General features: G+C 43.0%; 1 protein-coding gene across 1 annotated transcript; it reads right to left on the reverse strand.

Annotated features, from left to right (window-relative positions):
• Nucleotides 1-3,411: 3,411 nt before the first annotated feature.
• On the reverse strand, nucleotides 3,412-14,743 carry lrrc52 (leucine rich repeat containing 52). Its single transcript, XM_019896839.1, has 3 exons — nucleotides 14,070-14,743; nucleotides 12,968-13,506; nucleotides 3,412-4,990 (listed from the first exon to the last, which is right to left on the reverse strand). Exons 1-3 carry the CDS (start codon nucleotides 14,177-14,179, stop codon nucleotides 4,677-4,679), a joined length of 963 nt encoding a protein of 320 aa, XP_019752398.1. The 5' UTR covers nucleotides 14,180-14,743; the 3' UTR covers nucleotides 3,412-4,676.
• Between the last annotated feature and the right edge of the window lie 805 nt (nucleotides 14,744-15,548).

Genomic DNA, 15,548 nt, shown 5'->3' on the forward strand with positions numbered 1-15,548 from the left:
GATATGTGATTTTAAGATTGCGTTCCTTTCTTATGAATTATTACTTGAATCAGCACCTTGCTAGCTGGCTGACTTAGCAGTACCTTATCTTCCGTCCCATGCTGATGTTTTGGTGTCTCAGAGAGGTAAAAAGAAAGTCAGCAAGTTGTACAACTAGTTTCTCCCCTTGCCTCACCCCGCCTCACATCTGGATTTTGGCCTGTTTTACTGACACTTCTCTCCCCCTCCTCCTCTGACAGCAGGCAGAATGATGATGAAGAAAACTACCCATACTGATGAATTAAACCTACCATGAAATGGGTTACAAGGTTATCCATATAGCAGTGGTGGAAAATAACGCAGCGATAGAGTGGTTGTTTCGCAACCCGCCTACTGCCCGAAGACAGCTGGGTTAGGCTCCAGCACCCCTCGCGACCCTAGTGAGGATAAAGCGGTTCGGAAAATGAATGAATGAATGAATTTGATATGGAGGCCCGTTTTCAAACGTGAAGGTACGTTAAATTGACAGATGACGGAATCAATGGCTCAGGACAAGCTCAGTGAGAGTGGCAATTGGGGCAGTGTCGTCGGGACCCATCCAGCAGATGGTGCTGTAGCAAGTGTCAGGAAGAAAGGGTTGAAAAAGCATTCTTTGTTGCACTGCTCATCCGTCTTTATTGCTCATGATACATGGTGTACAAAAATTGAAGAAGACTCTCGAAGACAGGACAAAAAAAGCAACATCGGCAGACATATGTTCCTCAATACACACACACACACACACACACACACACACACACACACACACACACACACACACACACACTTCATCACACACGGAGTGGGGACCGTTTGGTTGTGTTGCGTTCAAGGACCATGTAAAAGTTTTGTATTGAAAGTAAACTTATGTAAAATTATCCTTCCTGTGTTTGCATGTTCTCCCCGGTTTCCTCCCACATTTCAAAAATATGGATGCCAGGTTAATGGAACACTCTAAATTGTCCCTAGTTGTGACAGTGAGCACGAATGGTTGTTCCTCGATGTGTGTCCTGTGATTGGCTGTCACCCAGTTCAAGGTATCCCCCGCCTACTGCCTGATGACGGCCGGGATAGGCTCCAGCAAGCCCCTCAGCCCTTGTGAAGATAAGCAGATTAGAAAAGGCATGGATGGATATTCAAAATAATTTCTCTTGCAGAAAGAAAAATGCTTGTAATATTAACCAAAGGTGAAAAAAATAGATACTTCCACCCGGATCCCAGGCATAACGAATTCCATTTTTTTTCTTTACCCTAAGCCCACCTTGTGAATAATTCCCGTGGTTTTGTTTAAGGACATTTCTATGGGGTCCTGCTCGCTGACAACCAAACGGACTTGGTGGCGGTAATGACATGGAGGCAAATAACTGATTTTGTGGGTGAACTCGCTCTGTGACGGAACTCGTCGTGAATCAATCGTCGAGGCGGCTCAATGGGATGTGTTGTGATTGTGTTGCCCCACTTACACACGCTACCACCCGCACACACGCACGCACACGGAAAGCACGCGTATAGGCCGAGGTCAGCCGAGCCCGTCGCTTAGAATCCCGTTGAGCTCGGCGACGCACTCGAAGCACTCTGACGTGGTCGCTCTGTGTTAGCCTGACTTACTTCCTCCACCAGGTTGGCATCCGGGAGATAGCCACGTGTCAAACACACACACACACACACACACACACACACACACACACACACACACACACATTTCCGTACACCCGCGCGACATTAAAGGTAGCTTGCACATGTTTTTCTGTTGTTTTACATTCATCTGTTTTTTATTTTTGTTTTTTTCGGCGTTTTATGTTTTTGGTTCGAGGCATATGTTTGTGTGTGTGTTTATGGAAAGCTGCATGAGCATTTATTTTGTATCCTTGAAGAGTGTACTAGTAGGCTCTTTGTCTTTAATATACAAACTGTGTATTATGAACAATGTTTTTGTGTGATATTTCTGCACACTAGGAGGACTACGTTGGCATATTGAAAACCACTTTACTAGTGAAGCAAAACTTTTTGCATTTTGCATTTTGGTGCTACTAGTGGAGTCCAGGAGGCTACTAGTTCTAACATAAATAAAAAGACATGAGATATCAGAATTGGGCCGAGCAGTTTTACTCGTACAGCACTATTGCAAGCTGTTGAAGCATTTATTCAATATCCGACTAGTGCATGGAACTGTCCATGTACTAGTAGACACTTATTCCTTACTAGTAAGGCAATTAAGCACACTAGTAGAACTCTGTTACTAGTGAGACAAAACTGTGCACCAGTTGACACCTGCATGCTACTAGTACGACTACTAAATAGTAGAATTTTATAATGACACTAGTTGCACTAGTAACACACTGTAAACTAGTTCACAGTTTTGCGTAACTTGTAACATGTTGTTTCTTTGATATCCAGTTTAAGGTCCATGTACTAGTGCGGTATGCTCTGTTACACGAGTGGGACAACTATTGTACTTGTAACTCATTGGGATTTTGGTGTTACTAGTAGGACCCAGGAGGCTAGTAGTGCGTGACACATGTCTACCTGTATGTTATAGTTTGGCGTAGGAGTTTCACTATTGCAGCACAGTAGTTTACTAGTAAGGTTTAACTGCGTACTATTTGGCCAAAGGTGCCACGAGTAGTGGAAAAAAACATTACTCTTTAAAATGTCATTCTACTAGTGCACTATATTGTCTTACCAGTGAGGGTAAAGAATGTTCTAGTACTTAAGCTGGATATCATGGATAGTGAATAAAAACTCAAATGGATTTTCATATGTTTTGAGGTGTCGTTGTCAACTGGGGGACGTATTGTTAAGTAGGAAGTGTGTTTTTTGTGTGTGTGTGTGTGTGTGTGTGCGTGTGTGTGTGTGTGTGTGTGTGTGTTTCATTCAAATGTCTTCTTACCATCCATCACACAAGTGTTGCCAAGAGCATCAGCCCAGTGACAAAAAAAGCTCTTGTGAGTGAGAATTTAGTAGGATATGGTACACAATTCACAATTCAATTTAAATCTCAGTCAAATTATTTAATTTGATCCAACCGGGAGGTACTAATTGATGAAATATGTGATGACTGCTGCTAAATTTTTTTTTTTTGAAAGATCATGTTAAAAAAATAATAAATTACAAAATTAAATAAAATCCAATTAAACCTCATAAAAAAATCACACAATAAAGCAAAGTCATAAAAGTACTACTAATTAGCAAATAGTGTCACAATTGATATAGAAATAATAATAAAATAAATATATATTAATCGAAAATGTAAATTGCACTACGGAATAAAATTAAATAAAGCTTTTTCAAATTGAATGTAAGAAGTAATACATTATCATGAACATTTATTGAAATAACTTGTGATAATACAACAGAAAACATTTATATAAAGCTTTGTAATTTAAATAAGTAAAGTAATTTAAAAAGTGTTAGTGCTTTAGGGTTTAATTTAGTTTTTGGGGTTTGTTATTTTGTCGAAAATCCTACTAAATTCCCAAGAGATGGTGTTTGTGCTGTGGGTTAGTGCTCTCAATAATCTTGAAAGCAATCCCTATTCTCGAGGTAAAGGCATATAGTTAAACGTTTGTTTTACACACACACACACACGCACGCACACACAGTTGAACACACACACACACACACATTCTGTCCTTGTGTTGATTAATATGTTAACAGTATGAGGCTGTGTTCGGAATCATTCAGTTGCTCCCGAATCACCATTCAGTGTTCCCTTGAATTTTCTCAGATGTAATTTATTCATTATTTTTTTTATAACCTATCATCCCTTATTCGCTGTAAAACTCACCTATTTGCTGTTTTTAGCTGAGGCCAAGTCCTGTTTAAAAGTAGTGACTTTCTGACATCTTGTGGCATATGTAGGCAATTGTAAGCCTTTTTGGAGGAGCGACAATTATTTGCAGATTATCGTGAGGGGTTTTTTTTTTTTGTGTTTTTGTTGTTTTTAATTTTGACCTATACAAGCTTGTGCCATACGGTGTAATTTATAGCTGTGACATTTCATCAAATAAATTCCTCCTATTGCTCAACCTAACCTTGAATTCATAAATATGACTACATATTATTATTATTATTATTATTGTGACGAAAACCTGAAGGGTATCTTCAGGATCAGCACAAGAAATCAGTTAGAAAAGTTTACTTGCATCTCTGATGGGAAAAAAAAAAGTTGTGAAATTTTGTTGACGTGTGTAATTTAATTTCTGAATACAGTCAATTATGTAACATGGGTTCATGATTGTGTGCAAGTATTTGCACGATGCGTGATGTTGATGCTTTATGATCGCCTCTGTTTTAAGTGCTGTAGCACCATCTGGTGGCATCTTGGGAAGGAGCTGTTAAAGTGAGTTGAGGAATTTCATTTGGCCAAAGGCAGTCCTTTGCCACCATTTTGTGTCTTTTGGAGGCAACTGTAGGACAATATAAAACGTATACAGGGGTCAATTATTCCTGGATTTTTGCAATTGCTTGGCCATTTCTAGTGACCACTCCTTTTCCTGATGCATTGTGGGATATAACCTACACTTGCTAGACATTTTGACCAACATGGCCAAATGGCAAACTCGCTTTTTAGAGCACAATACAGCGGGTAGAGAGTGATTCCGAGCACAGCCAAAATCCACAGATGGAAGTCTTTGGTCTCAGAGTCAACGGCGGCATCAGACCTGCACGCCAGGCTTGCTCACGTCTCCGTTTCCCTGCTTGCCCCCGCCGCCCCCCCTGCCATCTTCGTCGTCGCTGTCCAGCTCCTCGCTCTTGCGTTTGCTGTAGCGCTCGTACAGCACCATGAGCACGCCCATCACCCACGCCGACACCGTGCCCGCCGAGAAGATGACGAAGCCGATGGCCACGAAGAAGAGGTAGTCCCAGTAGCCCAGGCCCTGGTGGCAGTCCGCGCGCAGCTGCATGCCCAGCTCGGCCAAACGCCGTCCCGTCAGCTCGGCCGGGCTCTGGCACACCGTTTGGCCCTCGTCTGGAAGGGAGAGAGAGTGAATGGATATGTTACCATATTTGCACATTTGAACTTATTTGAAAATACATTTGAACGGATTTGCGACTACGTTCAAATGAGTTTGCCAGTCTAAATTGTTGACTCCACATTGTCAGTTTCACACTTCCGTAGACAACACCTTTCCTCTGATTGGTTAATTTCCGTTACGGGAGCGCAATGAGTCCACCATGTCTCTTCATTGTTTCGGCTCCATTGAAATTTAGTTGGCGGAATTCTACCTGGCGACGTTGCACCCTGAGGTGGCCACGGTGGGGTGAAAGTACAACGCCCCTGGAGGAGATTTTTTTTTTCCTCCACCTCCATTGGGAGGCCGCGTGACCTCGCAAGTGCATGGAGGGGTGACTAAGCAGTGCGAATGAATGAGTGGGCCTCAATGTATATTGTACACATAGTGTCAGTTTATTCCTCAATACCTCTAAGATTGACAGCTGATTCCTAAACATACCTTAACCCAAACATTTTCAGTTTCCAACCAAAATAAAATTCATTTGTCTCACCATTCCCTCACTTTTGGAGGGTGGTTTATGTGCACATATGCAGTCCTGAGGGCATTTGTGTTATATTTCAGGCGAAAATTGGGAATTGAGTCAAAGTCACAAGGGTACTTTCATCCACCAATGGAACAATCAGATGCAAGAGAATAATCGAGGAAGCAGGGTTTTTTTTTTGTCCTTTTTATCATCTCATCTAACTTCATCACTCATTAGCAACATACTAATTGACATCCTCATCATCACGCGCCCCCCCCCCCCATCCTCCCTTCATGCTCAGTTGCCTCTGCGAAGAAAAATGACGTGAGAGGACGAAGGAGAGGAAAGGCAATTAGTCAGAGAGAGAGCAGCGGACAAATGTCCAATTTGTGTTTTTTACAGACTACATAGCCAATGATTCAGTTTCAGCGCTCTGAGGCAGAAGTGATTGATTGTGCTTTGTAAAGTTTGGTCAAGCAAGTCTTTCCATAATTTGTTTTCTAATTACTGTAATACAGATTGTATAGTGAACATTCAAACAGCATTTTTTTTCTTTGTTCTCTTTCGGGCATTTGTATTAAATTAGTTAACCTTTTCATGCAGCGATAATGATAACCTGTAACCTGATGATAACATGATAAACTGTCCATTGTAGTAGCCACTGTACCTGAAAGGGTTAATATTTCACACAGCCCATTTTCTGAAAGAATGCAAAAAAATCTAAATTCCTTTAAACGGGGGTTTTAATATTACTATTATTATCAATATTATTTGATGTGATTTGAACAGACAGAAAGTGCAGTATGAATTGTGTTTGAGTGCCTTCATCCGCCTTTAAGAGGCGGAGCCTGTTAGCTTGGATTAAACGGTGGCACGAATGATAAATTTTGATATAGCAGAGGTTTACTGTCCATTATCCATTTTTCTCAGTCATACAGACTCTTCTTACCCCCAATATAAAAAACCCACCAGAGAGGGGAATCTGGCCACTTTCCCTTTGGCTGATGGCTCACCACACTGTCCATTAAAGTGCACTCAAACATCAGGAAGGCCAAAGGATCCAAACATTGCAAATGAAGGACGGAGGGATGAACGGTCAGGAACAATCTACCCCAGTACGAATCTTGGTCTCGACAGTCTTTGTCTTCCTGTCTCCTAATAAAGGTTTTCTTATCTTATCTTATCTTATCTGTCTTTGTCTTCCTGTCTCCTCCTCGCAAACACACTCCTCCCTGATACGCCTGACACTGTCACTTCAACACTGTCATTTTTTTTTTCACCCTCCATTTGCGTCCTGTGACACTGATGCATGGCCTTATATGAAAATTACATTGTGGGATGCTACAGTACTCTCTTTGCTGTTACAATTTGTGTGTAGCCTCAAGTGAAGGTGGTTTTGTGCTGAATAATTTCATTTCTGAATACAGTCATTTGTTGAACGAGATTTGACTACAACCACTAGGCGACCGCCATATTGTGATTACCGTATACTTTTGCGAAACAACAAACCTCATGGCAGCCTTTGATTAAAGGACTTGTAGTGCAGCTGTCTTGGAATTCTGTGCAGGTTTAAGGACAAATGCAAATGACTACGTAATGAGTTCGATCCAAGGTTATCAAACACTGCCCACATCAATACCACCCAAAACCCTTCCCCACACACACACACACACTTTATTTGCTAGATTTTAATTCCAACTTGATCAGCTCCATCAACTGCTACAAAGGAGGACGAATGAGTAGTGCTAGACGTTTTCGACTGGACTTTAGTGCGTGACAGATAAGAGCGCTGACAAGTGCCGCAAATGTCAAGGACATCCCTGACAGTGACAGCTTTTCCTGGCCTGACTGATGGGAAGTGGGGATAAAAATGTAAAAAAAAAAACTGTGAAAAAGAAAGTGACAAAGAAACAGGACTCAATTATGTCTCTGTTTAACAGAGGTGGCAAAAGTACACACACTACTTCGAGCTAAGTATACTGTGAGCATCTGACGTTAGCTTTCAACATTACCTATGATGTCAGCCTCCAAAGTTAGTTACAACATTCCCTGAAATATTAGCTTCCAATGTTACCTTAAATGTTTCCTGACAATGTCACCTACAATATTACCTTCATCCTGAGTTGCCAATTTTAGCTTGTATGTTAGCTTATGAAGTTAGCTTCCAATCCTACCTCTGACATTAAAGCTAAGTAAGACTAACATTAGATTCCAGAGACGATTACCTGACAGCTATTTTGACAAAGGAGTTATTAATTCAAAAAAACTTTTTTTTTCATTCAATCCATCGATTAATCAAAAAAACCCCGACAGATTAATCTGTTTTTAAAATATTTGTCAGTTGCAGCCCTACTTCCAACACTAACTTCCAACATTACCTCTAACATTAGCTTCAACGTTAACTTCCAATGTTGGCTACAAATTACCTCGATGATTAGCGTCTAACGTTAGCCCTAAAGCTAGCTTTAAATGTTAGCGACGTTAAATTGATTATCTGTGTGACAGATAGGAGCGCTGACAAGCAGTGCAAATGCCAAGGATGTCCCTGACAGAGACAGCTTTTCCTGACAGACTGACTGATAGGAAGTGAGGATAAAACGAATAGAAAAAGACATGAAGTGACAAAGAAGCAGGATCCCTTTATGTCAATGATGTTTAGAGGTGGCAAGAGCACTCACGCTTTGTCGCATACTTTATTAGTTGTGTCAAAAATGACTCTGGTAAAAGTAGAAGTACCTCTACTAACTCAACTCCGTAAGTAAAATTCAAAAATTACCGGTACAAAGTTTTTTTTAATCTAATCTGCCTTTATCGTATGTACTCTTCTCTCATATGACACTACTTAGGACAAGTGTAAAAGAAATATGTGGAAGGGATAATCAACAGACCTCTGTTAACGCTGAATTACTAACAAAAAGTAAGAAAACTAATGGTGTGAACTTCAAGTTTTGTTTGACTTATGCCCCCCCCCCCATCACAATCAAGTGATTATCTAAAGCTGAAGGGTTTGAAATCTGCGCTGATGCTATCAAGGAGCTTAAACGCAATCATCACGGCGCCTAAGAATAGTTGACCTTTTCCGCATTCACGCCTTCGCTCTCGTTCTTGAACGTTAGTCAGAACGCCGTCGTCCTCCTTTTTCAGCTTCTCCATAGCGGCTCCTCTTCCTCTGGCAGAGGATAAGTGCAGAGCCACAGTGAAGGTCGGCTCGCAGCAAAAAGCTCTTATCGCTTCATTTTTTTTTCATTTATTCTCCCTTCAGCCCCTTTTCACTCTATTTCACTCAACCATCCTCCCGCTTGGCTCTTAACTACTTGGAGAAATGGAGTGATATGTATGGCCCTCTTCAACCGTTATGCTGTGGGTCAGTTTCTTTTCAAAATGCCGTGCCTATGTGGGTTTTCTCCGGGTGCTCCGGTTTCCTCCCACGTTTCAAAGATATGCATAGTAGGTTAATGGAACGCTCTAAACTGTCCCTAGGTGTGATTGTGAGCGCAAATGGTTGTTCGTCTATGTGTTCCCTGCAATTGACTGGCAACCAATTTATGGTGTACCCCACCTCCTGCCCAAAGACAGTTGGGTACGGCTCCAGGACGCCCGCAACCCTTGAGGATAGGCGGCTCGGATAGTGGATGGGTGGATAGATATGTGTGAGTGAAACCTTCGGGTAGTACATTTGCAGCCGTTTTGAAAAAAGGAAAAAAGATCCCTCCCATGTCCATATGTTGAATTTTGGCAAGGCTGCACAAGTAGGCCAGTTGAATTTGATATGCGTCCAATGTGATGACTAATTTATGCTGCGGCTGTATTGAATGATGCAATTGTCTTTAATGAATTTAAGTGGTGGCCTCTTCCCGACCCTGTTTTGTCCCACATGCTTTGTTTTGTCACACCACCACGTCTCGTCTCTCGAGTTCACTGCAGATAAGTCCACTTTCACTTCTTCCCTCAGAAGTGGAAATAACATCTCTCAAATAGTGACATACTTTGTGCACGTCTTGATGCAAAGCGCTTGTCCGAATCAGCGCATCGGGCCATTCGACCGTTCACTGACAATTAGCGAGACAGCATGAGAGTGCAATGCTGTAGGCGCAGAGAAATAAATAGAATGGAGACACTCCACGGAACCTTTTCCTTCAATGAGTATTCACATAAATAGTGGACACTTTAGTAACTTTACAGGGTGCCTTTAAGGGCAAAGGGGAAAAAGGTCATAAAAAACTGCGACATAGTTATTACTGCTAGTTTCCAGTGTAAGCTGAAGCTAATAGTTCAAATGATTGATTTCAATGTTAGCTTTCAGCATTAGGTTCCAAAGTCAGCTTCCAAATAACATTAGTATCCAGCCAGCATAAGGTTCAACAGTAGCTCTAACGTTAGCATTCAATGTTAGCTTCAACATTAGTCTCCAAAAATCAGCTTCCAACGTTACTGCTCATGTTGGAGCTAAGGAAGACCAACAACAGCTTCCAATGTTTGCGCCGACATTAGCTTCCAACATCAGTTTCAATGTTAGCTGTTATCTTCTAATATAACCGCTAAAATTAGTGCAAAGACCAACGTTTGCTTCTGATGTTAATATCCAATATAAGCTTCCAATGCTAACTCTGATTTTAGCTTCCAATGTAAAATTAGAGCTAATGAAAACCAATGTTAGCTACCAAAGTTAGGTTCAACATTAGCCTACAATGTAAATTTACCATTCTGCTTTCTTGCACTCCTTGCCTGCCCTCTCTTGAAATCTTCTATCACGCTGCTGTTTGCTGTCAAGCCGGCTGGTGATCAGCGTATATCAGACGCTCATAACATACTCAACGTTTAATTCCTCCATTAATTCTTGTTAAGCGTCCGTGGGTACAAAGTTGCAATATAAATCTCACCAATGATGATTAAAAGTCAATTAAAAAGTACACTGTGTGTTTTAAAGCACTCGACTGCTCTTCTGAATCCTGCCCCAGTCAGGCCCTAAAAGTGATTCCCTGGATCTGACATTGCACACACTAAGTGGAGTGTCTTTACAGACAACTCTCATGAGTGGAAACACATAATTTGACCAGCACCATCATTAAATCACGTGAATGAGGAGAGGAGGTGAAGTGTGCAAGAAGGGATCGAAAAGGAGAACTAAAGGACACTGTTGCTTTAAGCCAGTGGTTCTGAAATTAGGCTCTCCCAGCTGTAGTTTGGGGGCCTGTGAAACAATTTTAAATGAATTATGTCATATCATGGAAAATAAAAAACAATAAAACACACATTACTTCACGTTGCGCCAGTTCAACTCTCTGATATCTTTGTCATGTATCATCACATACAGTAAATCGGCCATCACTTCATTAATAGTCTAATTGTTTTTAAGAACTTATTATCGATTGATTGATCTTTTTTTATCAACATGTTTTTCCATGAAAAAAGTTGTTTAATATCACCAGAACAAAGTTGTAGTTAAGTTGTATTTTTTGAAAATCAGTTGTGACTTTTGACAACTATTCCCCTGTTAAACTTCAAGCTTAAAATCACAATTTCAGACTTTTGACTTTTTATCCCCCCCCCCCAAAAAAAAAACAACTCTAAACTTCTATAAAGTATGATTTTATTGGGGCTATTCGCCGTTTCCTTTCCCTCACGTTTCTTTTCTACAATGCCCTATGATGCCACCAGATGGCGCCAAAGTCTGAGCAAAAAGTCGTGCTTTGGCACCACCTTGTGGCAACTTGATGCCGAATGGAAAATTTTCGTGAGAATTATCAGGATTTGGCGGAATAAACAAGAAATGCCGAACTAGAAATTTTCCACCTGTTGGCAGCCCTACAAGTAACTAGGTTGAAGTAAGGGGCGAAGCTTCTTTTTGACGCTGTTTTAGTGAAAAGTCGTGCTTTGGCGCCATCTCGAGGCCTCTATGGACAATTATAAACTCTTTTGGGGGAGGTCAATACCATTATCTGCAGCAAGGCTCTCTCCCTATCCCCCATGAATAGTGAGGGATTACTGTGCATGGGGTTTAATTTGCATTGGGATTATATACAGTATCTCCATATGGGTCCTTGGAAAATCTTTCTCCCTTGTGAAGGGGGGTCTAGAGCCAAACCCCTGCCTTAACCACTGACTGGCTTCACACACATAAGCAGCATGAACATTGATCCCCCCCACCCCCCACGCCCCATCAACAATGCCCCATGGGCTCACCTTCTCACGCTGTCTTCATGTCGTACACACGTTGCGCTAACGGCGCGATAAATTTGCCGCTGTTTGAGATTAAACTGCAGCCGCAATCACATCATCTTAATGAGCTGACGTGACAACGCGTAATATGGAGACCTTGGAGTGTCTTTGGAATACTTTTCGCAGTAATAGCCTCTTAACACCAGAGGTGTCCAAACTGGGTCCTCAAGGGCCAATGTGCCGCCTGTTTTCCATCCCTGATGCAACACACCTTGATTAAAATGATCAGGAACGCGATCTTGCTTCTTCAGAGCTTGCTGATGATCTGATCCTTGGAATCAGGTGTGTTTGAGCAGGGAGAGATGGATGACCTTGAGGACCCAGTTTGGACACCCCTGCCTTATACGCTGGCTATTTTAAAGGCATTTTTCTGTGTGCTGTACTGTGTGTCAGGTAACTTCCTGTGAGTTTGCCAACTTGGCACTTAGGACATGATACTGATCCTTTTAAGGCCCACTTTCATGAGTTATGTCGAGCCCAAAGTAGAGACCTGGGGGCCATTTGCGGCCTGCTGCATGCTTTTTATTGGCTCACTGCGTATTTTAGAGGTTGGAGATCGAAAGGTTACGAAAAAAAAGTATGTGGAGAGACAGCACACTTTTTTTTTCTGAGACAAAAAAAATGATGATTCCTGTGACCGGCCTGGAAATACAGCGGGCATCGGGGGAAAATTTCCTGAAATTCCCGATGGCCGCCCTGCCCCTAGACGTAACAGAGGGGCACTGTCTAAGTGATGAGAAGTTTAACACTCAAGACTCACAGGCCACGCCCCTTTGCATTTCAATCAATTGAAATGCATTGAAGTGACTCAATCCGGCAAGAAGCACCACTGCACACTTTAATTTAGCTACCATGAATTCTGTCCATCCCCTTGCGCACTGGCAATCAAAAATCAAGGCCCACCCCCTTGGCATTGATAGCAACCGTCACTGGCGGCATCTAATTATCTCAAAGCGGCGATCAGCAACAGCCGTGTGAGCTCAAACTTCAGACACAGCAACAAATTTCTGCTCTACTACTACACTTGAGATGTTTTAAACGTTGGAGCGATGGCCACCTGACAGGACCTGGAAAGTTCAGTTCTGTTACATTTTCCTACAGTACTTCAGGTCGTCATTATGTGTGTAGAATTTTAAGGAAGCAAAAATCTTGAGTCCATTAAATTTTAGAATAAGGCTGTAACAAAATGTCGAAAATGGATGCACTGTAAGTCTTTTAAGACTTGAACATTTCCTTCATCCATCCTCACCTTGGAACTTGAAGTTCTCGATCTGGACCCAAAGGCAGAGGTCCTCTGTGTCGCAGTCGCACTTCCAAGGGTTCCCGCTGAGTCCCACCGACCTGAGGGCCGGCAATCCGATCAGACCGCTAACGTTGAAGGCGCTCAGGTTGTTCCGGCTCACGTCCAGGACCTGCAGTGCCGCGTTCTCGGCGAAGGCGTCGGCGTGGATCTCCCTGAGACCCGGGTTGTCCGTCAAGCGCAGCATGACCAGCGATCCCAGAGGCCCAAAAGTCCGCTCATCGATCTGCAGCAGTGCGTTGAAGGACAGGTCCAGGTAGGCCAACTTGTGCAGGTTCCCGAAGGTGGACTCTGAGATCTCCGCAAGGGAGTTGTTGCTGCAGTCCAGGTAGACCAGGTCAGACAGGTAGTTGAGCTGCAATGCCGGCAGTTCCCCAATACGGTTGTTGGAGATGATGAGCTGCCGGGTGGCCAGGGGAAGATCGGCGGGGAATTGGGTCAGCTCCCGGCCCGCGCACTGGACCACCAGCTGGTCATCGCACACGCACCTAGGGTTGAAGCAGTCCAGGAATTTTGTTGGGAAAAAAGTTGGAAACGTGCCATTGGAATGAGCGGGAATTAACCAGAATTTGCCGACCAAAATGAAGCTGTGGTTGTTTTTTGGGGAGGAGGTTTTGCTGCCTTTGCAGTGGTAAAATGTATTCTGTTACATCGCAATGTTGATTTGAATTTGATGAATTGTTCAGCCCTAATTATGAAGCATGAGTCCTTTGATTTGTTTTTTTTTTTTTTTTTTTGCTTTGTGTTGCGAGGCATAATTTAGGGAGCCAAATTTTTTTAGTTTGAGTAAGCTTTGAATACGCCACCAATGGAATGAAGTGAGAAAAAAAAATTGAGACATTAAGTCATTCAATGCCAAAGACGTTTTTTTGTTCCACGTCCGTCATTCTGTATTTGTTTGGTTTTTTTTTTTGTTTTTGTTTTTTTGTTTTATTTTGTTTACATTTTTTATATTTCTTGTTTCCAAAAATCCAAACTTAACTTCTCATGGAAATTGACCAAAAACGTCCCAGAAATTTCCCGGAAGATTTTATCGCAACCCAAAACGCACCTGTCGGGGCAGCCGGCCGTCAGAGCCGGCGAGGGGGCCGCCCCCATCACGTAGACCAAGAGGGACAGGAGCCGCAGGGAGTGGACGCCGGGCTGGCGGGGGACACGCATGACGGGGGCCTGAGCCCGGAGCGTCACGGAGCGGGGACGCCACCCCTGGTCATCCCGGCCAGGCTCTCGGGATCCAACTTGTCGGGATCCAGCCTCCCCTAGTTAGTTATTTCCAGACTGGCGACCCCCCGGTGGGCGAGCTTAGTGGACTTTGCCCCACCGAGCCACTGAATCACCCCCGCGGTGACTCATGCTGGTGACTTAGTTGTCCCCGGCTGAGTGCATGACGAGGGCGTCGGTTCCTGAGCCGAAGGGATGACCCGCGCATACTTCTCCCGATCCGGGATGAGCCGTCTTTTCCCTCCTGCTGAGCGCCACTTCTCTTCGATAGAGGACGCAAGCTGCGCGATGCGTCCTTCCCACTGCTCGGCTCCGTGCACTACTGATGCTCCTGAGTGCGAGCTGCCTCTCTGAGCGCTTATGCACGTGACCACCAGTGTGCGTGTGTGTGTGTGTGTGTGTGTGCGTATGTTTGAAGGGATAATTGTAGGACTGACGTAATCAGGTGTTCAGGCATGCACAAGACCGACTAAACTTAAATGAAGTACGACACTCGCTCTCTCTCTCTCTCTCTCTCTCTCTCTCTCTCTCTCTCTCTCTCTCTCTCTCTCTCTCTGAAATCTTTGTGTGTGATAAATATGCAAATAACACCACACAGTAGTTGTGAAAAACGTTATGCTTGTTCTCGAAAAAGGATTGTAAATCTTTCTGCGTCCCCTGTTTTTTAGTAAGTACTCGAGCAGCAGCATTTTGGACCAGTTAAAGACTGTTCTTCAGGGACGCGTTTGAGGTAGATGTCCAAATCTCAGCGGAGTTTCCATTTTGGTTTTTTTCTCCAATAAAGATCGTGAAAGTTATGGGAAAGCAAACCTCTGCAACAATTAGAATCATTCTTGGCGTCGGTTCCTGAATATAATCAATCATTTTACAATTGAATCACCAGTGTGGAAAAGTAATTCTTCTTTTAATTATTGCCTTTTTTTTTTCTCCCCCATGGCTGGAGTCGATTCCATTTTGTATTTGCACGACTGTGCGATTTTCATTCTAATTTCTCTGTCTCAATCGTCACCGGACCCCAAAGCAGGAGCAGCAGCGCTCGTCTGAATAACAAACACAGATATAACAGACCTCGTCTCATATGCTCCACTGGCTGGCTAATTCCTCCCCCTTCTGTCCCCCCCTCCCAGCGGCGTGTTGACTTCATTATGCATATTCACGTCCAACTCCAGCCGCCGGTTTATTCATTAATTTTCCACTTTTAATTGCGGGAGTCAGCAGAACATTGGACTCGGTTGGATGTTGATTGCTTGTTTAAATAAATATTATCCATGTAGTTCAGGGGTGTCAAACTCATTTTTGTCGTGGGCCA

The sequence above is a fragment of the Hippocampus comes genome, unplaced genomic scaffold (assembly GCF_001891065.2).
Source record: "Hippocampus comes isolate QL1 unplaced genomic scaffold, H_comes_QL1_v1.1 scaffold22, whole genome shotgun sequence".
Taxonomy (NCBI): Eukaryota; Metazoa; Chordata; class Actinopteri; order Syngnathiformes; family Syngnathidae; genus Hippocampus; species Hippocampus comes.

Coding starts and splice junctions, on each gene's coding strand:
- lrrc52 (XM_019896839.1), bottom strand. CDS start 14,179: ATGCGTGTCCCCCGCCAGCCCGGCGTCCACTCCCTGCGGCTCCTGTCC. Junction 13,507..14,069: donor ACGGCCGGCTGCCCCGACAG/GTGCGTTTTGGG, acceptor CTTCAACCCTAG/GTGCGTGTGCGATGACCAGC. Junction 4,991..12,967: donor CGAGAACTTCAAGTTCCAAG/GTGAGGATGGAT, acceptor TCTCCCTTCCAG/ACGAGGGCCAAACGGTGTGC.